The sequence below is a fragment of the Entelurus aequoreus genome, linkage group LG01 (assembly GCF_033978785.1).
Source record: "Entelurus aequoreus isolate RoL-2023_Sb linkage group LG01, RoL_Eaeq_v1.1, whole genome shotgun sequence".
Classification (NCBI taxonomy): Eukaryota; Metazoa; Chordata; class Actinopteri; order Syngnathiformes; family Syngnathidae; genus Entelurus; species Entelurus aequoreus.
In genome coordinates, this window is record NC_084731.1 from 99,601,716 (window position 1) to 99,615,011 (window position 13,296).

The following is a 13,296-nucleotide window of genomic DNA, read 5'->3' on the forward strand; positions in this document are numbered from 1 at the left end:
CTTCTTATCCCCCATTTACTTCCGGGGTCATTCCTCTTACGTCATTGACACAGCGATCGATAGAATCCAAATCTGAAAATGGTCGAAACATTTCAAGCGGAGTGTTAGGGCCGCTGCTGGGAACTTCTGTCTTCATGGTAACGTGCAAAAAATATTCATTAATATATAATACTGTTACTGTTAAATGTCTGTACTTTAAATCAACATTATTGTTGAAACCATTTCACTAATATTAATATATATATAATACTATTAAATGTCTGTACTTTAAATCAACATTATTGTTGAAACCATTTCACTGATATTAATATATACTACTGTTAAATGTATGTACTTTAAATCAACATTATTGTTGAAACCATTAATATTAATATATAATACTGTTAAATGTCTGTACTTTAAATCAACATTATTGCTGAAAGCATTTCACTACAATATTGTGTGTGTGTAGAAGAGGTCCTGTACCATGGCAACAGAAGGGTCATTTGGACAGAGGAGGACAAAGTGGCTGTGTTAAAGCCCATGCAGGCCATTTTGGACCACGGAGGATGCAAAAGAACGGTCCATCACACAGGACACATTGGATTGGGTAAGCAAGCTCCTAGAAGGAAGATATTTGCTTTTAATTTGTATTTTTACTTGAAACACTCAGGTTAGTAGTTAGTAGTAGGTCGCAAAGTGTTGTGGAATCAAATCATATCTACAGTATGTTTCCCTTTATTACTGCTTTTAGGTGCGCACATGTCCTGACTGCCAGCGCTTTGAAAAATTAAAGACCGAGGCGCCTGAGCTGAAGCCCATCAAGGTGGTATCACCTTGGTACATGGTTGGTGAGTGGCTTTATTCACACATCCCTCACCTTTTCACGCACAACTACACAAAAACTCAGTCCACATTCAAATATTTGCTAACCTGAGAACTGGAATTCATGCTATAGGTGTGGACCTCTTTGGACCTGTGAAAAAGTTCTAAGGGGAACAGATATTGTCTCACTTTGACCGATTATTTCACCAAGTGGGTTGAAGCAAGAACATTCCCAAAAAAGACAGCAGCCAATGTGAAGGAGGTATTCTATATTTTGGTGTTTCACTTACCCATGGCCATAAAAAGAGGCAGGGGAGGCACGGCCTCACCTGCCATCATGGAAAGAAAAAAAAAGTAAAAAGAGAAAAAAAATAATTAAATTGTTATATGTATCCAGTGATTATACTAAAGTTATTTTCCATTTAACTTCACCAGTTTTAGATTATTTTTATTTTCATTTTCACATTTGCCGTTCAAATACTGAGAAGAGACGGTGCGGTGATCAGCAGCCAGTTGAGGCACGTCACTGACTTGTGCCTCAACATGGATTGTGCGCAATGACTGGGCTAACTGCTGAGCTGCTGTGCAGTGAGACTGTATTGCTATATGAATTATATTATACATTTCCATAGTTTAGTTAGCTGAGGTATATAATGTACAGTGTATTTATATGTAACGTATTTCTTGTGCTGAGCGATCATAAAACTGGAGGCTCGTCTCATAACCCCGCCTCCTGGTGCCAAGCACCTCCGCCGCAGAACCCCCGACGGGAGCGCCGCGGCCACACCAACCAAAGCCCACACCCAAACCCCCACGTGCAAGACCGAATCCACCCAAAAAAAGTCACTTAACAAGAAGCCAAAAAGTGCAAAAACAACAATGCTCGCGCGGCGCGCCGGAGGAGCCGTGAACAGGGACACAACATTAGGTACACCTGCAGACTACAGCGCAGATTTCATATTTCATTCATTCACAACTCTTCCAACACCAACAGCACTGCTCCCGCACTTATAAGTAAAAGTAAGACCATAATAACATTTCTTTTTATTAAATGTGCTTTTTGGTGTACTACAGTTTGTAAGTGTAAAGTTAAAGTTAAGTTAAAGTACCAATGATTGTCACACACACACACACACACACACACACACACACACACACACACACACACACACACACACACACACACACACACACACACACACACACACAAGGTGTGGTGAAATGTGTCCTCTGCATTTGACCCATCCCCTTGTTTAGTTTAGTTGAGTCTTTATTTGAAGGGACAATGCACAGAAACATTAAGCTCAAAGACAGATATGTTCTGTACCAGATTATAGCTAAATAGCTCATTTCCATCTGCAGTCCCTGGCTACCTAAATTAAAGGGATACAAAAATCATGCAATACAATTATGACAAAAACATACTATAGCATGTTTTTAAATTAAGAAAAGTCATAAAATGCCCTTTCATTGACACATACTTAATATACAATACAAGCACACCTCATTTACATCATCACACAAAGACGATACATGCTCTTGTTCACATCTGTCATCATTCGTAAAAACAACCATGATTTTAACAGACACACCTCACAATTTATAATAAAAATGCTCTTATGGATAAATATAATACACATTAGGTTGATGTGTCAAACATAATGCCCATCTTAGTGACCGTGTGAGCAGCTTTGATTGCTCCAAAGCCACTTTTTAACTTCAATTGTGAATGAAGAGTCATCTGTTAGACTTTTCAAGTTTGTTGTGAGGTCCTTCCATTCCTTTATGGCTTTATATGAAAAGGCTGATTGTTGATTGTTCACCCCCTGGGAGTTGAGGGGAGCAGTGGGCAGCAGCGGCGCCGTGCCTGGGAATAATTTTTGGTGATTTAACCCCCAATTCCAACCCTTGATGCTGAGTGCCAAGCAGGGAAGAATGCTGGTATGAGCTTTTAAACATAACCCGTTAACTGCTGCCAATCAAATAGTGAATAAGATACTCTTTAGGGTTCATATGTTTGTAAATCTGACTGTGATGAAGTCAGTGCCTCACCAGCCATGAACCTCACCGCACGCCACTTATATATATATATATATATATATATATATATATATATATATATATATATATATATATATATATATATATATATATATATATATATATATATATATATATATATATATATATATATATATGTATAAAATTCTATTGTAATTATTAGTTGTACTAATATAATTTCTGTGGTGCCCCACAGGCCTTGAGGGACATTTTCTACACTCATGGTTTGCCTAAAGTTATCCTCACTGACCAGGGCACTGAATTCAAGAAAGAGGTAACTTTCTTTTTCTACAACTGCACGTTTAAACTAGCCATATTTTTAGCAGACACACACATTCCTCAAAACACAAGTAACGGACTCCTTTTTCGTGTATAGGCTGAGGTAGCTTTCAAGGAGTTGGGCATTGAACATGGGGTTTGGTCAGCATACCACCCCCAGACCAATGGGCTTGATGAGAGGACGAACCAAACCCTTAAAGTGTCTATTGGGAAGACCACCAGGGGCCAACAGGAGAAGTGGGAGGACAACCTCAGGGAGATAGTGTATGCCCATAACACCTGTGTACAGGCATGGACCAGGTACTCCCCCTTCCGCCTGTTGTTTGGTCGAGAGGCACGGATGTTTATGGAAGTAGGTGGTTTGTTTTTATTGAGCTCTATGTAGGTCAAATCAAAATGAGTGCTCATTACACAGTGGTACCTCGCAATACGAGTTCATTTCATTCCTAGACGAGCTCATTATGTGAAACTCATTTTGTGAGACAAATATTCCCATAAGAAATGATATTGGTGCCATTCATACATTCCAGGACCCTAATATAACCACAGCCTTTTGAACAAAACACGCTCCTGTGTAGATGAAAGTGTCTTTGTAGCCATAAATTCATACTTAAAAGTCTGTGTTGTCTTTCAATGTGTTAAAGGTTACAACTGAGTGTCCTGGGGTGATGGCAGCTCCTGACCAGGCTGATTCTCTGGAGGCCTTTGTGCAGCTCAGAGTTGGCCAGGATGAGGACGTTTTTGGAAAGGTACTCATTATGTTGATGTATGACAACGTGTCCTGTTGAAGGATGATTACTTAATGGCTACTGGTTAATATTGAGTTATTTATTTTTCTGTAAATGCTCTGTAATCTAAACATCTTGAATCAATTAAGGTGATCAACAATGTGGAGAGGGCCCAAGAGAGACAGAAAGGATGAAGAAGGGGCTCAAGCGCTTCATCATCCAACCTGGAATGGAGGTCCTCAAGAAGGATGCGAGGAAGAAAGGGAGACCTGGGCGAACCATGGACCCAAACTGGAGCCAGACCATCTACAGGTATGCTTATCTAATGTCCCATTACATTTCATACCAAAAGTATGATGGCTTTTTTTCTATTTTCAGCTCAATACATCTGTTTGCAAAAAAAAAAAGTATTTGATTGGAAAGCAAGTAAATGGTGGTCTTTGACTATTGTACTCTAGGATTGTAATTCAGTCTGAATGTACTCACATGCTTGAATGCAATATTGAATTCTAACCACAACGTTACTGGTCAAATGTTTCATGATTGTTATATTGGTGATGACCAAGCCAGAACTCATTCCCTTGATGTTACAGAGTTATGGAGGTTCTTCCAAACAATATGGTTAGGCTGGATGGAAAGCCCAAGCATATGATGACCCCGTATGCAACACTGAAACCTCTGCGCCCGAGTATGTCAAACTGAATGCTGTTTACAGGCAATTTTTGTTCAGAGATCTTAATATCCCTCCCCTGTATCATAATATGCCTCCTCTCTCATTTAGGGACTCACCCTGGCTGGCCAAAGGATTCCCCTTCAGCCCCTGTGCTTCCAGGAGATGCTGAAATGCTGACTTCATCATCGGAGGAGGAAACTGAGGTACTTTTTCAGAAAAAAAGTGTTAATGTGTCCATACATGTAGCTTTCTAACTATTTGTATGATTGACACATGTCCAGTGTCATTGTTTCACGGACCATACATATGCTGGCCCCACATCACCCTGGAAAAAGGAGCTGCACCCCGACCAGAAACAACTGGTGAGCAGGTTTCAAATTGAGTAACATTTTGACATTGATTAAAAATATATACATTTATTGCTTTGTGAAGTGGCCAAGGTTATCTTCAAGTCGAGTAATGTAAAATGTTCTCATGAACAGCTGGAGTATGTTTTGGCCTGCGATCGTCCAGCTATGGAACTGATCGTTAAAGAGGGAGGGGTGTGTTTAACCCGAGAAGAGTTTTGGTCTCTGGGGTTGTCCAGAGACATGGACTCCACGGTCAGTACTGTAACTGTTACTTGACTGCTTATTCCATGGATATGTATAACTTTGTTACATCTGTAATGTGATGACCGATGTTGAAATGCTTGCCTCCAGCTGCTTCAGGAAGCTGCTCAGAGACATGCAGGATTTCTTAGAGCTGCACAACAGAGGCTGCTTTTGGTCATTAAAAAATCTGATTCAATGGTTAATATAAAAGCTCACATATCCTCATGTTTTTGGATTCAAAACTGTTCCAGGGCAAAGATGTCTTCATTGCCAACATGTACATTGTACCAACGTGGAAGCACAAAGACGTCCATCCGATGTCAAGCCTTCCAGTGAGTACAATGACATTTGAATGATAATAGCTGCACTAATCTGAAATTTCTTTCTAAAATATTCATAAATGTTTACTACAGAGGGATGCACATCTAAAGGATGCACTCCTCTTCCCAGCGTTGAGCAAGCACAACATTACCTTCTCTGTGTAAGTGTTGAAAAGAAAAATACTGGAGATATCTTATAATTCTTGTGCAATGACATTATTTATGCCTCTTTCTGAATTGACCATTGTAGGTGTTGAGGCCGGCAAAGAGAGAAATTCTCTTGCTGGACTCTCAGTTTGCCCTTTGGCCATCTGGTTTTGGTGAGCCATCTTTAGGTCCCTTTATAATAATCCTGGCCACAGTTCCATTTTGGCCACTTTTTGTTCCAGCCATGTTCTGGTTTTGGCTATGGTTCTGTTCTAGTCATCTTTCCCTTCCCCGCTATGCTCATGTTTTAGACATGTTCTTCTTTCGGCTATGTTCCCATTCTAGCCATGTTCCAGTGGTGTGCAACAGGGGTCCCCAACCACAGAGTCATGGACCAGTACTGGTGAAACCTGATTTTGTTGACAGTGTTCTAATAGAATGTTCACTTGTTTATTTACAATTTGTCTTCATGTTTAAATATGCCAAGTGGCTTATTGCATTTTATTTGATTCACATTTGGCTTTTTTACTGCAGGAGCATTGCGCAGCACATCGTCCCAGGAAGCTGGAGTGAGCTCACTGGAAAAGACATGCAGGTAATAGGTTTACTCTATAAAATATACATTTCTTGTAGTAAACCCAAAGGCTGTATACATTTTCATGGGGCTAATGTGTATTACCAGGAGATCCCACGCCAGACCTCGGGGAATGACTGTGGTGTTTTCATGCTCATGGTAAGTTGAGCATTTGTAAAGAAGAAGAGTAGGTTAAACTTCCCCCACAATGATGTGAAACACAGTATCAAATGACACAAATATTTGGTTGCAATTATTGCTTCCAGAGATATTCCTATCTATCACATTTCCAGTATTGATGTTGACGGCTCTTTTCACCAATTTAGTAGATTAATACAAAGTAGAGAAATATTTTTTTCATTACACAATTATTACATGTGCTCAGAAAAATGACTATTTTCTATTTTTAGTACTCCCTCTGGCTCTGTACGGACACTACTTTTCACTACAGTGTGGTAAGTATTTAGATATTTAAAAGATTTCAAAATAAGAGAGGTAAAAATAATGAAGTCATTGTTATATCTGCTCTAGCTGGACATGCAGTCAATCCGGCGTTGGTGGTGTGTCCTTCTAATGGAGCGCTTTGGCATTGAAGGGTAGGACAACTTCTTGAAATATTGTTTATCATGATTAGTAACTGCCTGCGATGAGGTGGCGACTTGTCCAGGGTGTACCCTGCCTTCCGCCCAAATGCAGCTGAGATAGGCTACATCGACCCCAAAAAGGGACAAGCGGTAGAAAATGGATGGATGGATGGATTAGTAACTGTAATCTGAAGAGCTTTTCTTCAATTTCCCCTACAGGCATGGCCAGAGGTTCTGTTATTGGACAGACAAGGCGAGTGGCCTATTGCATCAGCCAGTCTTTAGGGTATCCACAAACTCAGTCCAGGCCATCGACTGCGTCATCAAAGAATAACTGAATACAGTACTGGTATGCCATGACACAAAAGTCAATAAATTGTATCATACCTATGTTGCTCCATTAAAAAAAAATGATTGGAGAAATATGTAAGCTGGGGGGAAAAATAACTGGTTCAAAAATAATAATCTAATAACCTTTATTGGTTTGTACCGTGATGTGGTTTAAGAGCTTTTCACTATAACATGTCTACTTCTGAGGTGACCACCACTTGTGATTATGACTTGACTTCCATCCATCCATCCATTTTCTACCGCTTATCCCTTTTGGGGTCGCGGGGGGTGCTGGAGCCTATCTCAGCTACAATCGGGCGGAAGGCGGGGTACACCCTGGACAAGTCGCCACCTCGTCGCAGGGCCAACACAGATAGACAGACAACATTCACACACTAGGGACCATTTAGTGTTGCCAATCAACCTATCCCCAGGTGCATGTCTTTGGAGGTGGGAGGGGCCTATCCCCAGGTGCATGTCTTTGGAGGTGGGAGGGGCCTATCCCCAGGTGCATGTCTTTGGAGGTGGGAGGAAGCCGGAGTAGAACCCACGCAGTCACGGGGAGAACATGCAAACTCCACACAGAAAGATCCCGAGCGCAGGATCGAACCCAGGACCTTCGTATTGTGCGGCAGACGCACTAGCCCCTCTGCCACCGTGCTGCCCTTGACTTGACTTGACTTTATTCATTCATGCTTGCAGTGGAGCCAACAAGGCCCCACTGAAAAAACAGCTGAACTTTACAATGAATATCAAACAAAACAAAGATTAAAAAAAATGAAAAGAACAGACAGTATTTTATATAAAAAAAACATTATAATAATTGACACTTTGTCCTTTATCTGTGTTCGCGCAATGTTTGGAACAAAAAATTTGTAAATAATAAAAAATCATTTTACATTGCAGTTTTTTGCCTCATTTTAAAGTCTTGAAGAAATACCCAAGGTTTTTCTTTATTTTTATGTTCTTATTCTAAATATTGTCGTTTGTCTGACCACGGGTCATCTGACTTCACTGAGGTACATATGTGCACTGCTATTTACATTATGGACAAACAATTGGGCATATACTTATTAGGCAGCTTCAATTATACCTCAACTGATAATTGGCTCATTACGGAAAGTGACTTGACACGGAGGGCAAAGTTTATAATTGTAGAGAATTATGTCAGGGTTATTATCGGGGTTGTTGGCAATTATTTTTATTATTTGCTAAAAACTGCTACTCACGTCTCAATATTGGGCTACCACGGACCAGCCGCATACAGTAAAGGTATGTTCTTACTCGAAGTTAGAGTGAATCTCAGTAAATCGTGTTTGCCAACAATATTAACCTAAAACCCATCCATCTGAAAGAAAAATTAACCCTGAAGCAGTGTTGACCCGTGGAAAACGAATCAAAAATCGTTTAATTCTCCGTCTTGTACGGTAGTCAAATGTGCAATGAGTATTTGTTCACATATGCATTCCCAAAGTAACACGATTTATGGGGAAACATGAGTGCTGACGTAAAAACAACAAATGATCATGAACTTGAACTTTTTTAGTTTCGAAACTAAAAAAATTTAAGTTCACATAAATGTCATTTTAATTTAGTTCACTTACACATAGAACTAAAAAAAAACTGAATTTAACGAATACATTTAGTTTTAATAAAGTTTGATAATGTTGATTGATAAATGAATGAACTTATTGTACACTGTTATTCATTTCCGCATATGTCCACGAGTCAAATGTGCAGTCAGGAATATCCTCAAGTTAATTTGTCCGATTAATACAGACGTTTTGTTAACGCTATATTATAAAAAAAACAAAAACAACCAGCGACGGGCAGTCAAAGCCGAAGTGCTATCGATCGCTGTCAATGACGTAAGAGGAAATGACGTTAGTAAGAGGAAATGACGTAAGAGGAAATGACCCCGGAAGTAAATGGGGGATAGGAAGGTTTTTGTAATGGGAAGCAAATCGGCGTGACATGGCCATGCCGGCAGCTACAATGTTGTTATGAGCACGCTTTATGATTAAACGTTTAGAACTCAGCCAACACGCCTCGTCTGCATTATTTACAAATAGACAGACAACACAGTCTTAGTCATTTTTACAATATGACCATCAAATCCTAGCTTAGGGTCCAAAAATGCATTGTGGGATAATTTAGTAAATCTGCATTATTTACAAATAGACAGACAACACAGTCTTAGTCATTTTTACAATATGGCCATCAAATCCTAGCTTAGGGTCCAAAATAACACGCAATCTTTTTACCTGCTCTAATTGATTTTGATTCATGTTGACCTGAATTTCATTGAATGATTGTTTCTTCAGAGAGAAACACATTAAGACTGTTTTGCTATCATTTAGGGTTAAACCGTTATTTTGAAGCCATGTTGATACTTCAGCAAGCTGTCTATTTAATATCTCTGAAGCCTGTTGAGGGAGTGATGGTATCATCTGCATACACTTGGCATATGGTATTTGTGCAAATATTGGGGAGGTCATTAATATATATATATACTGAAAAGCAGCGGGCCCAAAATAGATACTTGTAGCACAGCCAAATCACAATTTATTACGTCTGATTTGACAGCAATTATTTGAACACATTGTTGTCGCAATTCAAGATATAGTTTGTTTTGATACATTAAATTGTTAGAATTTTGTCATCAGAACTCTGTGATTTACACTGTCAAAGCTTTTTTCAAATCTAAAAATACTCCAAACTACATTTGATCATTTGGGTGAAGCCATTTCAATAGAATGTTTGGGCCAGAATCCTAACTGTTTAGGATTGAGTCAATTATTTTCCTCTAATTGGCTCATCAATTGTTCAGCCAGCAGCTTCTCAAGTAGCTTTGACATGGCAGGCACAATTGAGATTGCTGCATACCAGACTTAAACATCGCTGTCACAACAGCACTTTGAAAACTTTTTAATTGATGGATTTACAAAGTGTAATACGGGTTTTGATGATATTGTAGCATGCTTCTACAAACCCCGTTTCCATATGAGTTGGGAAATTGTGTTTGGTATAAACGTATTACAATGATTTGCAAATCATTTTCAAGCCATATTCAGTTGAATATACAAAGACAACATATTTCATGTTCAAACTGATAAACATTTTTTTGTGTGCAAATAATCATTAACTTAGAATTTGATGGCAGCAACACGTGACAAAGAAGTTGGGAAATGTGGCAATAAATACTGATCAAGTTGAGGAATGCTCATCAAACACTTATTTGGAACATCCCACAGGTGTGCAGGCTAATTGGGAACAGGTGGGTGCCATGATTGGCTATAAAAACAGCTTCCCACAAAATGCTCAGTCTTTCACCAGAAAGGATGGGGCGAGGTACACCACTTTGTCCACAACTGCGTGAGCAAATAGTCAAACAGTTTAAGAACAACCTTTCTCAAAGTGCAATTGCAAGACATTTAGGGATTTCAACATCTACGCTCCATAATATCATCAAAAGGTTCAGAGAATGTGGAGAAATCACTCCACGTAAGCAGCATGGCCGGAAACCAACATTGAATGAGCGTGACCTTCCATCCCTCAGACGGCACTGTATCAAAAAGCGACATCAGTGTGTAAAGGATATCACCACATGGGCTCAGGAACACTTCAGAAAACCACTGTCACTTAATACAGTTGGTCGCTACGTCTGTAAGTGCAAGTTAAAGCTCTACTATGCAAAGCCAAAGCCATTTATCAACAACACCCAGAAACGCCGCCGGCTTCTCTGGGCCCGAGATCATCTAAGATGGACTCATGCAAAGTGGAAAAGTGTTCTGTGGTCTGACGAGTCCACATTTCAAATTGTTTTTGGAAATACTCGACATTGTGTCATCCGGACCAAAGGGGAAGCGAATCATCCAGACTGTTATCCACGCAAAGTGTAAAAGGCAGCATGTGTGATGGTATGGGGGTGCATTAGTGCCCAAGACATGGGTAACTTACACATCTGTGAAGGCGCCATTAATGCTGAAAGGTACATACAGCTTTTGGAACAAAAGCGCCGTCTTTTTCATGGACGCCCCTGCTTATTTCAGCAAGACAATGCCAAGCCACATTCAGCACGTGTTACAACAGTGTGGCTTCGTAAAAAAAAGAGTGCGGGTACTTTCCTGGCCCGCCTGCAGTCCAGACCTGTCTCCCATGGAAAATGTGTGAAGCGTAAAATAGGACAGCGGAGACCCCGGACTGTTGAACCACTGAAGCTCGACATAAAACAAGAATGGGAAAGAATTCCACTTTCAAAGCTTCAACAATTAGTTTCCTCACTTCCTAATCGTTTATTGAGTGTTGTTAAAAGGAAAGGCCATGTAACACAGTGGTGAAAATGCCCTTTCCCAACTACTTTGGCACGTGTTGCAGCCATGAAATTCTAAGTTAATTATTATTTGCAAAAAAAAAAAAAAGTTTATGAGTTTGAACATCAAATATGTTGTCTTTGTAGCATATTCAACTGAATATGGCTTGAAAAGGATTTGCAAATCATTGTATTCTGTTTATATTTACATCTAACACCATTTCACAACTCATATGGAAACGAGGTTTGTATATTAAATATATATTTTGCTTTTGAATTGTTCAGATGGCTAATCATTCCATGTATCTTGTTTTGATGAGCCAGTGGTATGTGAAAGGATGAGGGTCAATCTACATGGGAGTGGTCTTGGGATCAAACTGGCTGCAAGTTGTTGACCAGAATGAATCAAATATGAATTCAATTAATTTGCCATTTCTGAGGCATCATTACTAACCCTCCATTAACATGTAGTTGAAATATACCATTTCCTGAAGTAAATTGGTTCATTTATCAATACATTTCCAAATGAGTGAACTATTTCCTTGAGACTCAGCAAACATTTGCATGAAGTAAAAAGACAGAGTTACTCAGTTCACTAAGCACTTGATTTCTTACTCCTTTCAAAAGCAGTACATCTGTTTGCAACTTACTTTTTAAAGATATGTCCAGTGGCAAGTCCCGCTTTTTCATGAGTTGAATAATGCCATTGTTTATCCAGGGCAAACTGTTTTTTTCCCCCATTGTTTTTCAGAGTACATCTGAATAGTATTTGACAACCTTTCAGTTCATTGATAACACAGCATTGATCGACTTTTTCTATTTGAAGTGCACCATCCCATTTCATGTTTTTCCATTTATTTTCAAAGTGGAAAAGTTTATGATTTGGAATTGCCTTTTTGTTAAGAAATCTGCAAACTGTTTCTTAGTCAGTTTTCTTGTCATTGGGGTCATTTTGGGATGTGACAAAGCTGCACAAAGTATGTTTTAATAGTGGCATCTTCTGCTTGGTTTGTAAACATCAAATCCAATAAGGTTTGACTACTCCTAGTAATTCTGCTTGGAATGTTCATAAGTCGTTAGTTTATATTTTCATACTATTCAGGGGTCCCCAAACTACGGCCCGCGGGCCGGATCCTGCCCCCCCCCCCCCCCGCATCCAAAATCCAGCCCACCGGAAGTCCCAAGTTTTATATATATTTATTTTTGTCCATCCAATTTATATTCAAATCTCCCTTCATTTTTTAGGTTAAATTGTTTCAGCATTTCATCCAAACCAGGATAAAAGTATGCACCATGAGAGGGTGGATTAAATGTTACATTTCATTGGTTGATGGCCATAATGAATGAAATAAAACAATGTGACCTATTCCTGTCAAATGTGTGTTCTTTGCCAAGATCGTCAGGTGTGGCATATCAAGATGGTGACAGGGTTATTGCACATGTCCTTCTTGTGGGATGAAGCAAGTGTACAAATGAATGTTTGGATGATGTTTTAGGCTAAGACAATGAACATATTTTCATGTGCAATGCTGACCTGGCAGAGTGTTTCATGCATGCCTAGTTTCATTAGCACACTTGGAGGTGTCCAACTCACCACCATGCCATCCTGCAGCGTGGCGTGCACCTTCCACATCTCCACCTGCAGCGTGGTGTGCACCTTCCACATCTCCACCTGCAGCGTGGCGTGCACCTTCCACATCTCCACCTGCAGCGTGGCGTGCACCTTCCACATCTCCACCTGCAGCGTGGCGTGCACCTTCCACATCTCCACCTGCAGCGTGGCGTGCACCTTCCACATCTCCACCTGCAGCGTGGTGTGCACCTTCCACATCTCCACCTTCATCTTCCTCCTCTGCTGTCTTTAGATGCTCAGCAAACCTTGTGATGGGCA

The 13,296-nt window shown here is 39.9% G+C and overlaps 1 protein-coding gene across 9 annotated transcripts; it reads left to right on the top strand.

Moving 5' to 3' along the window:
• The first annotated feature begins 29 nt into the window (after nucleotides 1–29).
• LOC133645705 (uncharacterized) lies at nucleotides 30–13,070 on the top strand. 9 transcript variants are annotated; one of them, XR_009825195.1, is made up of 16 exons: nucleotides 30–137; nucleotides 452–589; nucleotides 734–830; nucleotides 938–1,066; nucleotides 3,789–3,893; nucleotides 4,022–4,184; nucleotides 4,466–4,560; nucleotides 4,654–4,748; nucleotides 4,827–4,907; nucleotides 5,028–5,147; nucleotides 5,390–5,470; nucleotides 5,552–5,619; nucleotides 5,709–5,778; nucleotides 5,951–6,200; nucleotides 6,288–6,338; nucleotides 6,590–6,634. XR_009825195.1 is itself a non-coding variant. In XM_062040585.1 (14 exons), exons 6-13 carry the CDS (start codon nucleotides 4,063–4,065, stop codon nucleotides 7,095–7,097), a joined length of 669 nt encoding a protein of 222 aa, XP_061896569.1. In that variant the 5' UTR covers nucleotides 30–137; nucleotides 452–589; nucleotides 734–830; nucleotides 938–1,066; nucleotides 3,789–3,893; nucleotides 4,022–4,062; the 3' UTR covers nucleotides 7,098–7,112; nucleotides 13,018–13,070. The 9 variants fall into 9 exon arrangements, 7 of the variants coding, with proteins under 7 accessions (XP_061896569.1, XP_061896551.1, XP_061896561.1 ...); XR_009825194.1 differs by having other exon boundaries at nucleotides 5,709–6,200; XM_062040585.1 differs by lacking the exons at nucleotides 5,028–5,147; nucleotides 5,390–5,470; nucleotides 5,552–5,619; nucleotides 5,709–5,778; nucleotides 5,951–6,200 and adding exons at nucleotides 6,711–6,775; nucleotides 6,983–7,112; nucleotides 13,018–13,070.
• The last annotated feature ends 226 nt before the right edge of the window (nucleotides 13,071–13,296 follow it).

Coding starts and splice junctions, on each gene's coding strand:
- LOC133645705 (XM_062040567.1), top strand. CDS start 4,063: ATGAAGAAGGGGCTCAAGCGCTTCATCATCCAACCTGGAATGGAGGTC. Junction 4,561..4,653: donor ACTGAAACCTCTGCGCCCGA/GTATGTCAAACT, acceptor TCTCTCATTTAG/GGACTCACCCTGGCTGGCCA. Junction 4,749..4,826: donor CATCGGAGGAGGAAACTGAG/GTACTTTTTCAG, acceptor ACACATGTCCAG/TGTCATTGTTTCACGGACCA.